General features: G+C 35.6%; 1 protein-coding gene across 6 annotated transcripts; it reads right to left on the reverse strand.

Moving 5' to 3' along the window:
• Positions 1–846: 846 nt before the first annotated feature.
• Positions 847–6,445, reverse strand: LOC136219886 (serine/threonine-protein kinase ATM-like). 6 transcript variants are annotated; one of them, XM_066007465.1, is made up of 6 exons: positions 6,214–6,445; positions 6,038–6,097; positions 5,723–5,847; positions 4,184–4,305; positions 4,024–4,093; positions 847–3,932 (listed from the first exon to the last, which is right to left on the reverse strand). In XM_066007465.1, exons 3-6 carry the CDS (start codon positions 5,792–5,794, stop codon positions 3,777–3,779), a joined length of 420 nt encoding a protein of 139 aa, XP_065863537.1. In that variant the 5' UTR covers positions 5,795–5,847; positions 6,038–6,097; positions 6,214–6,445; the 3' UTR covers positions 847–3,776. The 6 variants fall into 6 exon arrangements, with proteins under 6 accessions (XP_065863537.1, XP_065863535.1, XP_065863536.1 ...); XM_066007463.1 differs by having other exon boundaries at positions 5,723–5,853; XM_066007464.1 differs by having other exon boundaries at positions 6,181–6,445.
• Positions 6,446–19,374: the final 12,929 nt, after the last annotated feature.

Raw genomic sequence — 19,374 nt, forward strand, 5'->3', positions numbered from 1 at the left:
TAATTGAAGTCATAAAATAAGGGGTCAAAAGTATAAACACGAGTCCCCGGATCATTCACCACGTGTCTCAAAACAAGCCTTCGGATGTGTAGTAAAGCTTTCATGGATGTCTACTTTCCAAAAGGAACTCTCATACCACGGCTAGGTCAAAGACTCCTCGCCATGGAGGACTTGTTCTAGAACCAAACTTTTAAAAGTAGAAGGAATCCTAACGCATAAAGGATTTGTGGAAGACAAGGGATTCGATCCAACTTTATATATAGATAGGTATAGAGCCACATCCTATGGTATGGTAACTCAACAACTCACAACTAGGCATTATTCCTCGATCCTTCCTAAAACACCTAATAACTTAGGTATCGGAGCGGGTTCGCCGGACTCGGATCCCCTCTCACAATTGATTATGTTTTACCGGTTCAATCAGGAAGATCCATCAGGAAGTTTAGACTCACTAGTACAGAAATGGTTACTTGTGTCGCACTTTTTCAGGTTGTTGTGTCGCACTTTTGTGCGACACAAGAACTTTGCATCGCTCTTGAGAGCGACACAAGCTACTCATCTGTTGTGTCGCACTTGTCACACGCGCGATACAATAGAGTGATAACTCTTGTGACGCGCTTCTAGAGTGCGACACAACATATGATAATTCTTGTGACGCGCACCTGGCACACTTTGTATCGCTCCTTCTTCACGCGCGACGCAAAATATTGATATTTTAAAAAAAAAATTACAAAATTTTCCAACATCTAGCATAAAATTTTATAATCAAAATTTACTTGATTCTACATGATATTATAGAACATACATATAAAACTACAAGTACCACATTGCATAAATACATACATATTCAAATCAAACTTATGAGAATACCGATCTATCATAGCCTTGCATATATAGTACAGAAAAATTGTACTTGTATAATGTTTTCGCAACATGAGAAATAAATGTATAGATTCAACAACTTGATATATATTTTACTAATAACTCAATCCTACAAAAACATACTTGCAAGTGCTTGAAACAGCAGCTCTATGTCCAAGAATATCTATAAGCACCTCAATCCCAGCCAACTTATGACATCTATGTCTATTGTTAGACAAGGTGCCGAACGGCCTCGCCCGGGCGGACCGGGGGTGGACACCTTATGGCGACGTAAGCGGTGATTGGCGCCGAAAGCAACCAATCATGGAATCAAGCTGCTCGGCAGGACCGGAGCTCGGAGTATGGAAGAGTCGCCACCCACGAATGGGAAAATGAACACCGATCCCTTGCGGGAGACCGGTGAGGGTTCGGGAAACTTAGGTACGAGCCGAGAAGGCTAGCTCCTTTCCGGAGAAAGGCTACTAGGCACCCCGACATCGCCCGGTTATGAACCACCGGCCTCCTACTCAGCGTGTTAGGCGATAAAGGACTAATCGCATATTTCTTTAAGTTTAAAATTCATTTGAAACCTTTTCTTTCTCGCTTTGAAAACCGTTTTGAGCATATTATTGAAAGCCATTTTAGTAAAGAATCACCCATTTTGCGTAAATTTAAAGTATACAGGAGAGAGAGAGGGAGAAGAGAGAATTGATTTATTCACAGTGTGATTTAATGCTTCAGACTATACACTAACTCTAAGCTAATCTCACTCCCCGAAACGAGTTTATTTACATGATTCGTACCTTAATCGCCGTTGGAACGATTTAGGTACGTTTCAAAACCCCGTCAATTTACATAACATCGACTCGAATCGCCGTTGGAACGACTCGAGTGTTTGAAAATGTGGAATAAAAACTTTGACTCCAAAAACGTGATTAGGCATACAAGTCCATTTATTTTGTACAAACCATTTAGTTAAGAAAACGATTCAAAACTCTATTATTTACAATGAAAACGATTTTAATTACAAGGTTCGCCTAATCCGTCGTTGGAACGGATTAAGGTTTCAACGCGTGATATTTTGGAAATGGTTTAAAAAAGTCAAGAAAATGTGACTTGCACTTTAGGAATGTCTAGAAAAGCTTTAATTTAAACAAACAAATTAAATTCTCTTTTTGTCTTTTATTTTCCCCTTTTTTCACTCAATTATCCTTTATATAAATAAAATGACAACAAGTAATGAATTAAATCTCAAATTCACCCACATCAAATACATTTGAAAGAGTATATATATAAGTAGGAAAATAGAGTAAATATACATAGATATACATATGTTCAAAAAGTGAGTAATAATATCCACTAAAATAAAATAGAGAAAATAATACACATTAATAAGTAAAAGATAGTGATGAAAATACTACTAGGTATAATATGCTTTTATTTAAACTAAAAGCATGTAAAGGAAATGAATAAGGTTCATAAACAAGAAAATAGAATTTAACCCCAAAATGGTTTATGATGAATATGTATAGAAAATAACCCATAATAACCCTAAAATAACAAATATGTATAGTTTAAATGAATCAAATGGCAAAATCTATACATATATACATATAACTTTATTAAACCAAATTAAATGAAAACAATATATAAACACATTGAGTAATATATATACAAAATATTTAAAAGTAGCTTGAAAGTAAATATTACGTAACTATGTCTATATATATAAAGGACCTAATGTCTAAAAGTTGAGAAAGAAGGACTAAAACAGCATTTTTTACATTCCCGGAGCTTTACCGACGGAAAATCCGTCGGTAAACAGCCTTTAGCGACAGAAAAGGGGAAATTACAGACTTAGTCCAACAGTTTCCAGATTTATTCAAAAGCTTTAGATTAGATCTATTCTATCATTTCGGGTCCCCGAACTACCAAAATTGGATCATAGTCTATAACGGAGAATCCTAAAACGATGTTTTATTTTAAAACGTTATTTAGAAATATTTTCAAAACTTATAATTTCAACGTTTTTAATTCCCGAACTACCTCTAAATCGGATCACGGTTCGTATTGGGATATTAAAACAAGGTTTTTTATTTCAAAACAAAACCGAACGTTTATTTAACACGTGACGAAAATTAAATAAATACGGAATAATAAATAAAACGTGATAAATAAAAGACTAAATAAATAAAAAACTATAACATAAAAATAAATAAAGAAAAATAATTTAAATAAAATAAAACGAGTCTAGTCCTCGGATAATACCTTAAGATCGGTATCTGACAGTCGAAGTCGTTTGATTCCACGAGTTATGATTTTCCGGCGTTTTTTTGTGTTTTTGATAAAATATTCAACTTTGGAAAATTTGGATTTTTTTGGAAAAAAAAATATTCTCTCCAAAAAATTGACTTTCTCTCTCTAAAAATGTCTAGAGTGAGAAAGCTCCAAAAATTCCCCCTCTCAAATGCATGGGGATTCACACGGATCCCGGAATCTTTGGGCGACGCCCGGCTAAAGTTGGGCGTCGCCCAAAGTAGGTTGGGCGAACGCCCAACTTTAGTTGGGCGATGCCCAACATGCGTTGGGCGTCCGCCCAACAAAAGTTGGGCGTTCGCCCAACCCCGTTGGGCGCCCGCCCAACGAAGGTTGGGCGTTCGCCTACCGCAATTGGGCGTTCGCCCAACGCCCATTGGACGTTCGTCCAACGTCGTTGGGCGTGCGCGCCCAACGGCCGTCGGGCGTGCGCCCCGCGCTGTCAGGCGCGCACGCCCCGCGGACGTCAAGCGTGCGCCCCGCGCTGCCGGGCGCGCGTCCAACTGTCGTCGGACACGCGTCGGCTGTCGCTAGGCGTTCGCATCACGTCGCTGAGCACTCGCGAGCCGTCCATTCGACGACCGCAACTCCTACTGACCTCACGTCTTTTTATTATTATATACTTTTGCTTTAAAACTCCCGGAATCAACCACTCCAACCATCTTGTTACGGGTTTTCGTCACAGGTCCTCCGACTCGGTGTCTACACCTGTGATGAACTGCTGCTGCTATTTTATAATGCATTTCCATCAGAAACTGCATGATTGCATGAAATGAACAAGAAATCAAAGGGATATTTGAGCAATATCAAATTATAAAAATTTAGTACATAGAATCATATTATCACCATGAAAACTCTGTCTGGCCGAAAAATGTTGATCTTGTCAAGAACAACAACGCTTGAGGGATAGTTATCCCTACATTCAATGAGAAACAACATTGTATTCACAAAATTAATTCAGAAAGAAGAATATAACAAGTCAAAGAGCAATACGAATGCACAGTACATTTCCAAGAATCCATCAACAACTGTCTGAACAACACGTGCTACCACATCTCTTGAAAAGAGAGGGACTGCAGAATCAGACGAACAAGAAGTAAGGGACAGAATGTGGCTCACAATCGACACCTGCATATACATAGAGAATAGAAGAATTACATTCAAATACAAGGAGAAGCAATTTAGTATATAGATCCAATATCACGAGCATGAACTCCAATCATATTTCTGATTATGTCCTCAGATATCTCCATTGATAAGAACGCGCCTTGCTCTATTTTAAACTCTCTTTCTACCTTGTTGTTAGTTACTCAGAAAAGATGGATTATTTTGGTGTGAGAAATTTTGGGCCTATAAAAGTGGAAATGTGCTTGTATGACAAAATTGTGTAGTCTTCCATCCTTGTCTAATAAATTTCGAAGTAGTGCATCTGAATCGATTGTTTCTTAAATTTTTAGCTCGAGAATATAAATAAAGCTCGCAATTTTTATTTTTATTTTTGCATGAAAATACTCCTCTGCAACTAAGGAACCATCTTTTCCTCTTACAATAGTGCGTAATTGAGTTTTCCTATGCTTCATATTGACAGTTCAGGCAGGGCTAGAAATAGAACCTTTGAATCCTAGGTCTTTCATTAATTGTATATAAAGATAAAAAAAATATATTTTCTGCAACCCACAAATCTGTTTAGTGACAAAGACAATTCTGAAAATGATAATAAAATTATTATCGAAGAAAATATTCTTAAAATGACAATTCTAAAGGACTAGCTGATACCTAGATTTCCCACACATATCAATTTTAGCTTAAGTTAAAAGTTCATGTTTATTCTGATTAGTTAGAATTCAGTTTCTCTGATGGCTAGTAGTAACAACAGATTTGTTAGGTTCTTCCTAACTGCCTTGACAGACTCACTAGGCTGTTTCTCTTGCTGCGTCTACTTGGAAAATTCTATGGATGAAGCTCAATTTCAATTTAAAGATTTATCAAATCTGTTGGAGTGAAGATCGTTCGGGGGTCTTCTTTTCAACATCTTAGTTCAACCTAAGTTTCTACCAGACTTAACGTAATCATTAGGATTGTCATATACTGAATGATCATGAAAAAGGAGTGAAACCAGCACACAAGATGACACTAACTCAACTCAATCTGAAATGAGGATTCAAAATGGTATGCAGTGGATCAGTAGTAAGGTTACAAAAAGGAAAGAAGAACTACGATTCTCACAATGACCTTAGAACAGAACCTCACTAGATGAAAACAGGCCCCTCCTCTCACATTATACTGCTGAAAACCAAAAGTAGCTAGATCAACCAAAAGAAAAGAAACAGCAGTTGCCTGTACTTCTTATTGTCCTACTGTCGACCTGTCTACCAAACTGACAACCACTAATCTCTACTCGTGTATTACATTCTTACATTATAAGTGACTTTCTCTTGCAAGGAAAATTTACACAAATAAGATCCTCAAGTTAATATTATGCAAGTTTGTTCATGTTAAATCCAGCCTGCAAGATTTAAACTACCATAAAGTTCAGAAATATAACCTTATATCTAACATGACCTCTAGGAGATTCGAGGAGCAGAAAGGTGTTCTGAGATAGACAGTTCAGTTGCATATCATATTTTCCATATTCAGCATCAATGATTCACTGAATCATGAAAAACAGGCCTGCACCTAAAGAATAAAATCAACATAAAAACCCATAACATGGATGCAGATTTCATCTAAAATTAGCACAGAAAATCAATTCAGGAACAAGATTAACCTCCAACCTAAACCAAGTGTAGAAAAATATAATTCATGAAAACAAGTAGAACCAGAAGAGAAAAACAACATAGAAGGAATTAAGAATTCGGACCTGACGCATGAGTATTGCGTAATTCATAGAAAATCTTAAACCATTGGTATCTTTCTTGCTCTGCTCCTCAAAATCAAAGAGGAATTAGACGATTTAAGATTAGGGAAAAAAACAGATCGCAAACTCTAGATCTGGATAAATACCAAGCTATGCACGCAATAAGGAAGAAAAATTACGAAACAAGCAAATCGAAATGCCACACGACAACACTCCGGCGTCCCCGATCCAAAATTGGACCCTGTCGCCCTCCGATTCCCCACCAGACTCCACGCCGGGAACCCATAGTACTCCTCGCACCCCATTCCTGAAACATTCCGGTTAGGCAAGTGTTTCCCGGAGAATCCTTAGAAGAGCGGCGATTGGACGGAGAAACCTATTAGCATAAACTCATTGTCCATCCTGTGTGTTTTTTTATCACAATTAATGACCATCAGGTAAGTAATATATATATATATAAAGAATAATGGACCAAAAATGGGCCTTGTACATTACTTATGTTTTTCATCCATTTCAGAATAAGTAGTAAATAAATGGAATTAGCTGGTAAAAATGAGATTAAGAATACGATTAGTGAATTGTGAAAATTCTAATATTTGTCATAATTATTGAATGGTTGATAAGAAATAAAATTGGTTCAGGTGGTTAAGACATTTGATAGTGTTCTTAGTTAGGGGTTTGATCCTCCATATTTACATTTTAAGTATATATTTTTCAGTTCATTTTTATTTTTAATTAATTTATATGGGATAAGTTTTTAAGTTTATATGTATGTACAGGCTATTTGATTTTCATCCTTTTTTTTTTAATTCTTTAGTATTTTAAAAAATATTAAAAAAAATTATATTCAAATAGTAGTTCGTATTAGTTGTGTCGCACTTTTAAAAAGGAGCGACACAAAGATAACACACTACTTGTGTCGCTTTTATAAAAGCGTGTCACAAAGATAACACACTCCTTGTGTCGTTTTGGTAAAGGCGCGTCACAAGCTTGCTCTTGTGTCACACTGTAAGACAGGCGATACAAAAAGTAACTCGTTTGTGACGCACGCTCTTCAAGCATGACACAAGTGATGACACAGAATACTTAGTTGTGTCGCATTTACAGAACGCGCGACACTAGTTACTCTGTTGTGTCGCTTTCTCTTCAAGCGCGACACAAGAGGTGCGACACAAGTAGGCATTTCTGTACTAGTGACTCTTCGTCCTGAGTACATAAATACAGTTATCATTGGTGCGGTGAGTGTGGACCTCAAACAAAACACGTGATAAATTAAACAATTCAGAGATGACAGAATCAAATCACATCTAGTCAGAAGTCCATCGGAATAATGGAGAAGAATCTACTCAGGAAACCGAACGTCGGCCACAGTTAGAACCTCAATACCAACTACTGGTGGATGAAGTTCCTCGTAGGTTTGGGTAAAACCTAGAGACGATGCAAAAAGAGATGGACAACATAAGAGCTGCACACGCGATAAAGATGGCGGAGCTCAACCAACGATTAAAGAAAGATGACGAAAAATTATGAAACAACCTCAATAGCATCACGGAGTCCAGTCATCGATTAACAAAAAATGCCTAGAAGACACTCCAGAAGCATCTCCCCCACAAGAAGATATTCCCGATCAAGAAGTTCCGCCAAGCGAAGAGAAAAACCAAAAAGCCCCAAGAACATACAAACTTTACAAAGGCACCATTTGAGAGAGCAAAGTAAAAACAGAAAACGATCTCCTCATAGACCTCAGGTCGATCATGATAGGCACGCTGACAAGAACATGACGGAGGAGGAGGATGAAGACAAGCTTGTTTGCAAGAAGGAAATGTATGAAATCCTTAGGAAGGAGATTCTGGGGAGATCTGTAACATACGTCGGCCCTTTGGCGTTATCGGTACGTCACTCCTCTATCTAAATAAATTCAGAGACAACCAATGCTTAGGGGGTTTCGTACCCTACCTTCAGCTAATACAGAGGTAGTGGAGATCTGGTAAATCACATCAAAAACTTCAGACGAATCATGAAAGCCACTACAGCCACTGACGCAGTTCTTTGACGTCTCTTCCCTAACACTTTAAAGGAGTCTGCATCATTTTGTTGCGAGCAGCTCCTTCCTGAATTCATCCACAACTTTAATCAAATTGCTAAGGCATTCGTAAACCATTTCGTAACCTCCAAACCAGAAGGAAAAACAATGCAGGACCTAAACCTAATGGTCCAAACTTAAGGCGAAACTTTCACTAGTAGAAAAAGCTTCATTTGCATCGCTGCATTTGCATCGGCCGTTTTTAACACGCGATGCAAATACCACATTTGCATCGGCCCTTTAATAGGGACCGATGCAATTGTCTTTAGGTATAACATTTGCATCGGCCCCTTAGAAGGGACCGACGCAAATACATTTATTATTTGCATCAGCCCCTTCTTAAGAGCCGATGCAAAAGCCTGTTTATCGTTTTGCATCGGCCTCTTAAAAGAGGCCGATGCAGATACATAAGTTATTTGCATCGGCTCTTTATGGGGCCGATGCAAATACACTTATCATTTGCATCGAACTGTTTTAGGAGCCGATGCAAATGCAAAATTACCTAGACCTATTTACGATCCGTTATAGTCCATAGTCTTCTTATGCTCTTCAAGCAATAATCGTTGACGGCGCTGGAAAAACCTAGACCCATTTACGATCATTTGAAGCAGCTTCCTTCAATCTCTTGAAGCAGTTTTCCTTCATCGAAACTTCAAACTCCTTCAGTCCTTCTTGCTGTTCGTCCTCCAGTCCGCTCTCTTTCAGCGTTTCAGGTAAGCTCGCCCTTTTATGTAGAGGAGGGAAACAGTAGGGCAATGGTGCCATGGTGGAGCTACTAAGAAATTCAAGAAACTGTGTTAAGGTCTTGGGCGAAATTGTTAAACCTAAAAAATGAATCTGTAGCTGTATTTTTCGATGAAGAAGAATTGAAAAAGAAGAATTCGGGGTTGCTTCACTTGGTGGAGATCAATGAAGACATTGATGGATATGTCAGCTATTCTTGGTCCTCTTCTTTGTTCGCTTTTGTTACGAAGCTCACAGGTTCATATCCTCAACCTTCTCCTCTGTTATTATATCTTAACTTTTAGTATGCTCATAACATGTTCGATGAAATTCCCCTTAGAATTTTACTTAAAATGTGATACGAAAAAAGTTGAAAACAGGTGAAGGAGGAATTCAGAAAGCAAGGACATGGAGAGACACTGATGAAATCTTCGATTGAGAATTGCAAAACTAGAAAGGTACAACGACTATCACTGCATATTATTCTTTTTCTAAGCATTTTTTTCTCGCAAATTAGTCCGTTATCTTCTGCTCATCAGCTTTAGCCAATGTTCATATCAGTGTCATTTGTAATGAGCTGAAGGTAGATCTTTTTCTGGCTATGTAATCAATTAGGTGTTCTGATATAACATTTTTTGTACTTCACAGGAAGTTCTTTCACTACTGGAGTCTCAGTCTATCCGTTTCTCAGATTTGCAAATTAGTATTGACAAAGTTCCTAAGCATTCATGGCTTACTAGAAAGCCTTATCAGGTATCATATATATTGATTTCTCCTTACTATTTCGGCTAATTGATAAACTAGTTTCGGTTTTTGTTCTTTTGAAGTTTCTCCATCTCTGGATATTAAGAGAGAGAGTATATGGAGATTGACTTGCAAATCTCTGATCCACCTGAGAAATTCACTTTTGATATTGAAAGGTTGATTGATGACTTTATTTTTATATGTTTTCTTGTCGGAAATGATTTTCTACCCTACATTTCTAATTCTCTCTGGATTTCCCCTTTTCCCATTTTCCTCTAGGCATTCTGGGATATTGTTTTTTAGTTAAGCTAGGTCCTTCCATCAATCTCTCTTGTTTTCACCTGTCATTGATAAAGTACGTTCATGAACCTACTTCAACATGTTTCAAACATTCTAAGATTTATTTTACATATGTATTGTACTTGTGTTATGTCCTGCAAAAAATTTCAGTTCGACTACTATGATTTCGACTACATTATCTTAGTGTTACAATTGGAATTGTCAAAATTGACATGACTGTTTCTGGGAGCATCCACAGAAATTATGACCTGTTACTTCGTCACACGCTGCATATCTTAGGTGAAGTTAAATATGCTGTTCACCATTGCTTACTAGCCAATCATGGTGTTAAAGTTGAAGACTTGAAGAGGGTCTTAAGTCATCCACAGGTATCATAGAATACTCCTCACCCCTACTCCCCTGCCTACTTTCGTGGTATGTGGTGTTATGATGTTGCCTTTTCAAATTACAGGCCCTTGCTCAATGTGAGCACACTTTAACGAGTTTGGGATTGGTCAGAGAAGCAGTTGATGACACTGCTGGTGCAGCAAAGGTAGGAATATATGTGATCTTCTTTAGCCTAATTTTCTTCTTTTGGCAGTTTTAGATTGTGAAATGCCTGATTTTTAAGTTCCGAAATGGCGGGGGTACTTTTTCACCTCATTTCGAAAAAGTGCATCACATACACCTGTGTTTTGTTGGAAGTGCAAACTACAAAAAACATATCAACCTTGTTATATAAATTACATTTTTAAACTCTTCTTTAGTTGATTAAAATAAGGACTCTTGGTTTATGCTAATTAATGTGTTGGAAGTACTCATGGCTCAAGTAACTTTCAATGTAGCATGTTGCACTTCACCAATTGAATGATGCAGGAGCTGTTGCTAGTTCTGCTGCTGCAGCTATTTATGGTTTGGATATATTAGCTGAAGATATTCAGGTTGCATTTACATGTCTTTGTATTGTGAAATAATTAGGCTGACGTTAGATATGCAGCATTACTCATTGTTTTTTTTGTGACAGGACGATTCTGATAATGTTACTCGATTCCTGATGCTGGCAAGGGAGCCAATAATTCCTGGCAATTGAACACCTGAAAGTTTAGGCAACAAGCATACAACTTTTTAATTCCCAAAAAAGCAAACTCGAATTTTGTGCTTTGGTTGTTTTAGCATTAATCAGAAAATGATCTTTAGATCTAAAACTTGTCTTGCATTGATTTGTGTCTTCTCTTAGATAGTTTCTTTTTAGATCTTTCTTCAGTTGATTTTATTTCTTGACACTTTCATTTCAGGTACCAACTGTGCTTAATAAACAAGGGGCGCATTTACTTTCAGTTGCATTCCCTGTTGTTTCACGAACATGGGTCTCTGATAGGATCGCCTATCTGAATGGTACTACTACCCATTCATGAAAATATGCAATTCAAAGAATAGTTTTCTTCTTATTGAATGCTTTGATAATTTCAGGTACCACTATGAAATATGTTATGATAAGTCAGCTTTTATTCGATTAATTGGCGTTAGTATTCTTCAAAGTGTTGCACCTTCTTCATTGCCCCTTCATTGAGGATACAACTGGCGACACAAACCTCAAATGTAGAAGTTCCGACCCCAATCATATGCCTATATGAAGGATAAGAGCTTAAGTGGATTCAAACATTCACTCAACTGATAGAAGCTCTTAACTCAAAACTCATAACAATTACCATAGAATTAGTCAATGTGAGCAAGTGTGCTGCCAATTACCATAGAAGGCGATTTGATGAGGTTTGTCAAATAACTGTCTTTCGCTTTATCTAATTCAAATTCCATGGTCGCTGCTGCTTTCTCTAATTTCAAATTCCATTCGTGGTTGCTGATTTGATATAGTGAAATTCTCATGTGTTTGTGATACTGCTAGTTAGAGAGATTTTAGGGATATAGTGAAATTCCATTCGATTGTGTGTCATTGTTTGTTAAATTTACAGTAATAACTTTGTCTTGCTCATGAAAATACCTAAAATATGATGAAAATTAATTATTGTTGAAGTGAGGCATCCTAAAGGCAGACCCCATGGTGAATAGTCTGGCATATTCCAATAGACTAGGGAAGTTCTTATTGCACACACGCTGAAATATTGGGCAAAAGCCCTTATACCTGTTTACTTCCTGCTACTGGTGCGGGCTAAGCTTAATCTCATGCATGAAAACTGTGAGACTAAAATTAAAGTTTTTATAGATTGAGGAAAGCTTCTAGGTCTTGCAGTTTATGCCGCTGTCATGATTTTAGAGGTGTTTAGTTTATCAGGGATCCTTGTAAATTGCGATATTCTATTTACTTATGTGCATTTGTATCATGTTTCATTTGTCTATGAAACGATTGCAACTTTCTTTTGGTTTTACAGTTCATAATTGGTGATAGGAAAATGTTTATGATTTCATATATGTTTAATTGCAGAGAATGCTGCTAGTCTTGTAGAATTGAAGAACTTGCTGTTTTATGGTTGGCAGGTATGCCTGGTCTGACTGTCTATGCAAGTTTTCACGAGTTTGCTCTCCTACAAGAGGAGAATATATGGTCTGATATATATGCATTCAAATCATTTGCAGGAGAGCTGCGAATGCTCTGGTGCTTATACTAGACCATGTTAAATGGGTGATTGGTCCTGTGCTTATACCAGACCATGTTAGATGGGTGATTGGTCCTTCCGGAACAATTGTAACATTCCCTAACGAGATGGGCTTGCCGAGTATATTTGACCCTAAGCCATCCAGGTATAACGTTGTTCCATTTATTCCTAATGAAGGCTGGCCTTAGCTTTAGTTTTTAGGTATTGGCTTCCTGTGGCTTGAAGGGTTCAAAATGGTGGCATTTTTTGGTACACCAGAGTATTCTTTCAAGTATGTTTTCCTTGAAACCGTCCCGCCTATTGGCATTGCCATTTATCTTTGTTAAATTATAATGTATAAGATTGTTTTCATGCAGGGATTTGCAAAAAGCGACCTGTAATTTTACAACACTGACAGGGCAAGGTGCTTTTCTAGATTTATTAAATTATGCTGGCAACGTATGTATATGAAAATTCTTCATGTAATATATATGAATCAAAGCTATTTGACGTATTATAGAGCTCCATTCAATCCAAATTAATTTTTTTTAAATGAAAAAGCATCATTTGCATCGGCCCTTTAAAACGACTGATGCAAATGATATAATCATTTGCATCGGCCCTTTAATGTGGCCGATGCAAATAAGGAATCATTTGCATCGGCCGTTGTAAGGGGCCGTTGCAAATGATTGTGTCATTTAACATATCTGACACATCATTTGCATCGGCCCCTTATAAAGGGCCGATGCAATAGCATTTGCGTCGAGGGCTTTTGCATCGGCTGCTGGCCGATGCAAAAGGCCCTAAACGGCCGATGCAAATGGCCCTTTTTCCACTAGTGTTTGGCAGCTTATTGAACGGTTCCATGCATTAGCCATTCTGATTAAGGACTTTTGTGTGAGTGGAGCCATCGATGCAATGATAAGTAATTTCCGAAGTCGAGCGCTCCAGCGAAACGTCATTACGTCTAGGCCTAAAGACTTTCAAGAGTTAATGAAAAGAGCAAGAAGCTACACTCAGTGGCGGATCCAGGAATCGACGTCTGGGGGGGCTAATTTTAGTCCGATTTTTAATTTTTCGAAGTCCAGTCTGTTAGGGCTGGACAAATTTTTTTTAACCTTCTTCTAGCACACTTAAACTTTATGGTTTTTGTACGTTAGCTAAACATTGTAACATTTTCGCACTTTTTTTATTTTTAGCTATAATTTTTTTATAATTTTCATAATATTTAATTTAGAAATTAAATTAATTGAATCTCAAAAGTAAGAAATTGATTTTTTTATATAGAAAATTGATTTGTTCTATAGAAAAGAGATAATAAATTCTTAAAAAAAAATATAATAAAAATAACTTCATATACAGTAGAACCTCGATAAATGAATAACCTCGTCTAATGAATAAATTTCTTCGGTCCCAACTTGGTCCAATGGGCTTAATGAATAACCTCGCTTAATGCATTAACGAATAAATACAAATGAAGTCTTTATAGGCCATATGTAAATATAAATGAATAATCACTATATTTCAAATAATATATTTTTATTTATATAATATATCATGAATACATTTCATCCAATGACTAATTTTCAAACACATTAATAAGTCATATTTTTTCGAAAAATGCCTCCAAAGTTGATTGTTTCTTTCCTCCCCCAAAATGCATCTGATCCTTGATTTTGTGTAAAGCATGCACCACTTCTGGAATATTTTGATCATGTTGCACCAGGTAATTTTGTATAGTGACAATAGCTTGAAAAGCTTCTCTTGAGGACACTTGTGGTATAGTGATATAATTACAAAAAAAAGTCTAAAAATATCATCTAAATGAATTATTATTCATTTATCGATAAATAAATATTATATTCATTAATCGATAAATAAATAATCTCGCCAAATGAATATTTTTTTTGGTCCCAAAGGTATTCATTTATCGAGGTTCTACTGTAAAACAAGACTCTTAATCAACTCAACTACTTTAAACTTTTGAGATAATACTACATAGGTTAAATATATACTAATGTTTGGGGGGGGGGGGGGGCTACACATGATAAAAATAACGGTACTCAAGGGCGGAGCCGATGGCCGGGGGGGCTTCGGCCCCTCCGGGCTCTAGGCTGGATCCGCCTTTGGCTACACTAGGTGGGATGAGCACAAGCCGAATCTATTTCTTAAAAATGAGCAGGCTCCTAGCAATGATATATTGTCAAGAGATAAAGCCTGAAGAGATAGAAACTAGCCAAAGCATCGGGAGCAAAGGGACAAGCCCCACATCACCTAAGAGATGCTTTTTTGGGTCAAAGACAATAAAATGTGAATCGAGTATCCACCTAAATTCGGAAAGGGCTGAAGTAATGGAAAGTATTTCCACTTCTACAAAAGTGAAAGCCACGAAACAGAAGACTGTAGATAATTGATAGCCGAGTTGGAGAAGATGGCTGAAAAAGCTCGATTGGTTTCTAAAAAAATACAGGGAGGATTCAATGAAAGAATTGAAAGGAGAAAAAATCTAGAGGGCCGCAAGACTCTTTCCAGACTCAACCTTAGAAATAGGATCGGCTCATTCACTAATTAACTGTATAAATACGGCAGTACTTACAATTACGGCTACACCAAAATGTCAAAAGCTGATTACATCCCGGACGCCATAGTGGCCGATGTGCTTTCATGGCTGCCTTCTAAATCTCTATTACGCTTCAAATCAGTCTGCAAAACATGGTGTTCCTTAATCTCCAATACTAAATTCAACGATCTTCACTCTAAACGAGCATCTCAAAACCCTAAAAAAATCGTTTTCTCCACTAGTTTACACATTCATCTTTTAGACTATGAATCTTCATCCTTCTATCATTCTTCTATTTTATCAGATCCTCTCAAATCACGATTTGAAAGATATTATCGCAGTGTCGTAGGTTCAAGCCGCGGATTAGTTTGTTTTCTCGCAATCCCTAGGGAATGTTTTCAAAGATGCTTTTTTGTGTGGAATCCATTCACAGGGGACATTAGAAAAATACCACATATTCAGCTCTGCAGACTCTACCGCCCCAACAATTATCTTCACGGGTTTGGATACGATTCAGTCTCCGATGATTTTATCTTAGTTTTATCGAGGTATAAATTTTCATTTCACTGGTTCTCTCTTAAAAGTAAATGTTGGAATACATTCTGTTACGATCCCCCTTGTAAATCTCTCCTATATCGGAAGATTCTGAACATAGGGTTTTCAACTACTCTTGGCACCGAATTAAATGGAGTATTACATTGGATTTTGACACCAGAAATTAATTTTGAAAATGATCCTGAAATTAGGATTTGTACTTTTGATTTAGCAAAGAGGGAAGTTGATAGGAAGAGCCTGGAAATACCGGCAGTTTTATCGTCGTCTCGGACAAGTGGTGTTGTAAGCTTATTGGAGCACAAAGGTTGTCTTTGTCTTTACTTTTCGTTTCCCGCTAACAGTTCTAAAGAGATATGGATGATGAAGGAATACGGTGATAACAAGTCTTGGATTCATTTCCTTACTCTTAAAGATTCAAGAGAGTCTCTCGCATATGGATTTGATTTTTTTAATGTGCCGATCTTATGTATTTCTTCGAGGAATGAAATCGTGTTGAGAGATAATGAAATGTTTAGAAGGATTAGAAGCAACGAGGACAAGTCTGATGAAATCCGTTTAGATCGGTATATCTCTAATGCAGCTTTGTATGTCGAGACTTTGGTTTCTCCCAATGATATCAATCTGGAGGAGTGATGATCCATGGACTGCACAAGGATTTAAAACCAAAGTAAGAAGGAATCTTGTTAGTTTTATCTGTTGGGACTTTTTCATTTTTAATAAGTCTATATCTAAAGGTGAATGAGCAAATTCACTTACTCATTAAGGTGCATATGAAAATTCCTGGTGATTGGAATGTGTTATTTTTCACATTGAATTTTTCACTTTCTAATTTGTAGTGGTTGCTCTTTCATTAAATTCATATTTAGTTTGTTTTATATATTTTAGGTGTTTTGAAGATTTGATTTAAAATGAAGGTTAAATTGCCAACTTTGAGAGCTTAAAAATGCATTTGGATGGGGAGGTGAAAATTGAGTTTGATATTAGGGATAAGTTACAAAAGAAAAATAGTTTCAAATTTTTTGGAAAGTGTCAATTTAGTTTTAACGTACAAAATAACGTTTGTAAAATGATAGTAATTTAGTTTGGGTAACAAAACTTGGGATTAATTGGTATACCATTTCATAAACATTGAGCCATCAAAGTCTCTTATCTAAGATTAAATTCATACATTTTACAAATGTTAAATTTAAAATTATATTATTTTATAAGTTGTGGTTAAATTAACATTTCTTCAAAAACCTTGCTACTATTTTGATATTTTATTTATGATATTATAAAGGTCAATAATAATAATGCAAGAACATGAGAGAAATTAATTGAATATTGATTGTATGAATACATCATTTGACCAAAGAAATTTAATAGGCAAAACACAATTTGTATAAAAAAAATTAACTATTGTGAAATAAGTTAAAATTTTGTTGAGTCTCTACTTTACAATTTGAGTAAATTTAGCAAAGAAAATAAAGCTTAAATTATACTATATATTATTTATGACAAAATGCAGTACCAAGACTTGCAAAAATAAAAATCTCTACATCTAACCCAAAAACCACAGATTTTCTACTTTTTTTTATTATTATTATTGGAATTACTTATTAGAATTAGATATAGAAATCATAAGATCATAGGCTCATATTAATCCACTTTTTTTTAACTCATATTTAATCCATTAAGATCTAAAATGAAAGCGTATCTGAATCCACAGCGTATCAGATTGAAGGGAATAATAAATGTCTTAGATTGATTGGTCTTCTAGTACTAGAATCAACTAGCACATCCAAACTTGCTAGGAATGATCGTAGATTTAATGTTAATACCCTAGGAACTATAATCATCAAGTGCAATTACTAATCTACCTATCATATTAGTATATTATAATTGGTATCTACACATAAATAAGTCAATCATATAATTAGTATATTACAACTGAGTATCTGTACATAAATAATTTCATGCCCATTATATATATTTTAGGTCCATAAACTAAATTAAATCACTTAAAGAGCTAATATATGCAAAAATAGGTCTATAGTAGTGGCAATGAAGGTACATGATCCCACTAAAATCTAGAAATATATAAAACCTCATCTATATAATTTTTCATCTTTAAAGTCTACTATTGTACTCAAGCGAAAGATAAGTTTGAGCTTTCTAATTCTGCCGCAAGGTTGAAAAAGATTAAAGATTAGATGGGTTTCAGAAATAACAATACAATATATGATCATGAAAGTTTATTTTGTTTAGTTGATTTTTAAAAAAAAATTGCGCACAATGCGTTTATATTAAAGAAGAAAGAAAAATTCATATCAGACCCGGATATGATTCGAACCCATGACCTTCCAAGGCATAGGTAAGCTCTCAAACCACTAGGCTAAAGAACAAAGTTTATTTTGTTTAGTTGATTGTTTTTCAACTAAGTATAACTTCAACTGTCTCTAAAGTTATTAAATAATAAAAATGTTGTCTTTAGTTTATAAAAAATAGCTTAATTTAGAGATGAGGATCAAATATTTTGGAATAAGTGAATATTTAGCTCTAACATATCAAATGATGTAAATTTAACCTCAACTTTTCAAAACCAAGTTAATTTTAGTTCTATATTAATGAAAATTTGGAAAAGTTGGTTTGACTGATATTTGACTGCACACTAGACTTTCTAAATAAGTTTGTCGATAAATTGGAGCAGTTTCGTACATTCTTTGTTGGTTAATTATTACTAACTATATTAGTAACACAATAAAAAATTTAGGCACAAAACAATTTGAGATTAAATGTGATAGACTTGGTTTTCAGAGACATTTCATAATCTCATGTATCTTAGTTCAACTATTCATTGCCACGTGTGTAGGTACACCTTATTTTATCTATATTATCTATAATATCTCATGATTTTAGTATCGGAGAGGGTTCGCTGGATTTTTCTTTACATCTTTTGTGATCTCAGGTGACCGGAAGATCAATGGAGAAGCATTTAACAAGAAGTGTGATATCAAACAATAATTAAACCAATACATGGATCAAGAAGACAGTTTGATTAATAATTTCCCAAATTGGTCCAACTTGTCAATGTTAAGGATAAAATTGCTCTTAGCCGCCAAATTTAAGAGTAAAATTACATCATTTTAAATGTTTAGGGTAAAATTGCCCGTGACTATAAACGTTATGGATCTTTTTATACCTTATCCTATGTAAAACAAACTAAATATGTATTTAATTAAAGTAAAAAATACAATAAAAAAACAGGGAAATAAAATATAAAAAATTACTTATCACATTCATTTTAGAATTCTTGAGAAAAGCATTGCTATTAGGTTGTCGAGAAATTTTACAGTACTCCGGGAGTAATACTCCCGGCCAATCAAAATCGTTTTTGAATCCCACTATATGGGCATGATTGGTGGAAAGAGAAATATATATACACATGTCATGAATTGATTGGTAGGGAGTATTACTCCAGGAGTACCCTAAAGAAAAAAACAGAAATCGAAAGTTAAGGTGTATAGCAAACCATTACAAATTAGAAATTAAAAAATGACCGCACATGGAAACTGAATAAATCCTGGTTGTTACTTTTTATCTTAATGTTTTCCTTTTCGGTTTAAAAATGAGAATTTTAGATATTTGGTTATATATTTCGGTTTGTTTTTATAGCTGAAATTTTTTTTTTATTTTTTTTTATGAAATTTTTATAGCTGAAAATTAACTTTTTATAAAAACAGCAAACTGCATTTGAAAAAAAACAGCATATTTCCAACGGCCACTAATAAACCGTAACAGAAACAATAAACAACAGGTTAATCAA

Source organism: Euphorbia lathyris, chromosome 2, assembly GCF_963576675.1.
Source record: "Euphorbia lathyris chromosome 2, ddEupLath1.1, whole genome shotgun sequence".
In the NCBI taxonomy this organism is placed as follows: Eukaryota; Viridiplantae; Streptophyta; class Magnoliopsida; order Malpighiales; family Euphorbiaceae; genus Euphorbia; species Euphorbia lathyris.

Bases quoted from the DNA above. Each gene is read 5' to 3' on its own strand.
- LOC136219886 (XM_066007465.1), bottom strand. From the start codon at position 5,794: ATGCAACTGAACTGTCTATCTCAGAACACCTTTCTGCTCCTCGAATCT. The intron at 4,306-5,722 runs GTTATATTTCTG...ATGTATATGCAG, and splicing joins GAGGTCATGTTAGATATAAG to GTGTCGATTGTGAGCCACAT. The intron at 3,933-4,023 runs GTGATAATATGA...GCAATCATGCAG, and splicing joins GGCCAGACAGAGTTTTCATG to TTTCTGATGGAAATGCATTA.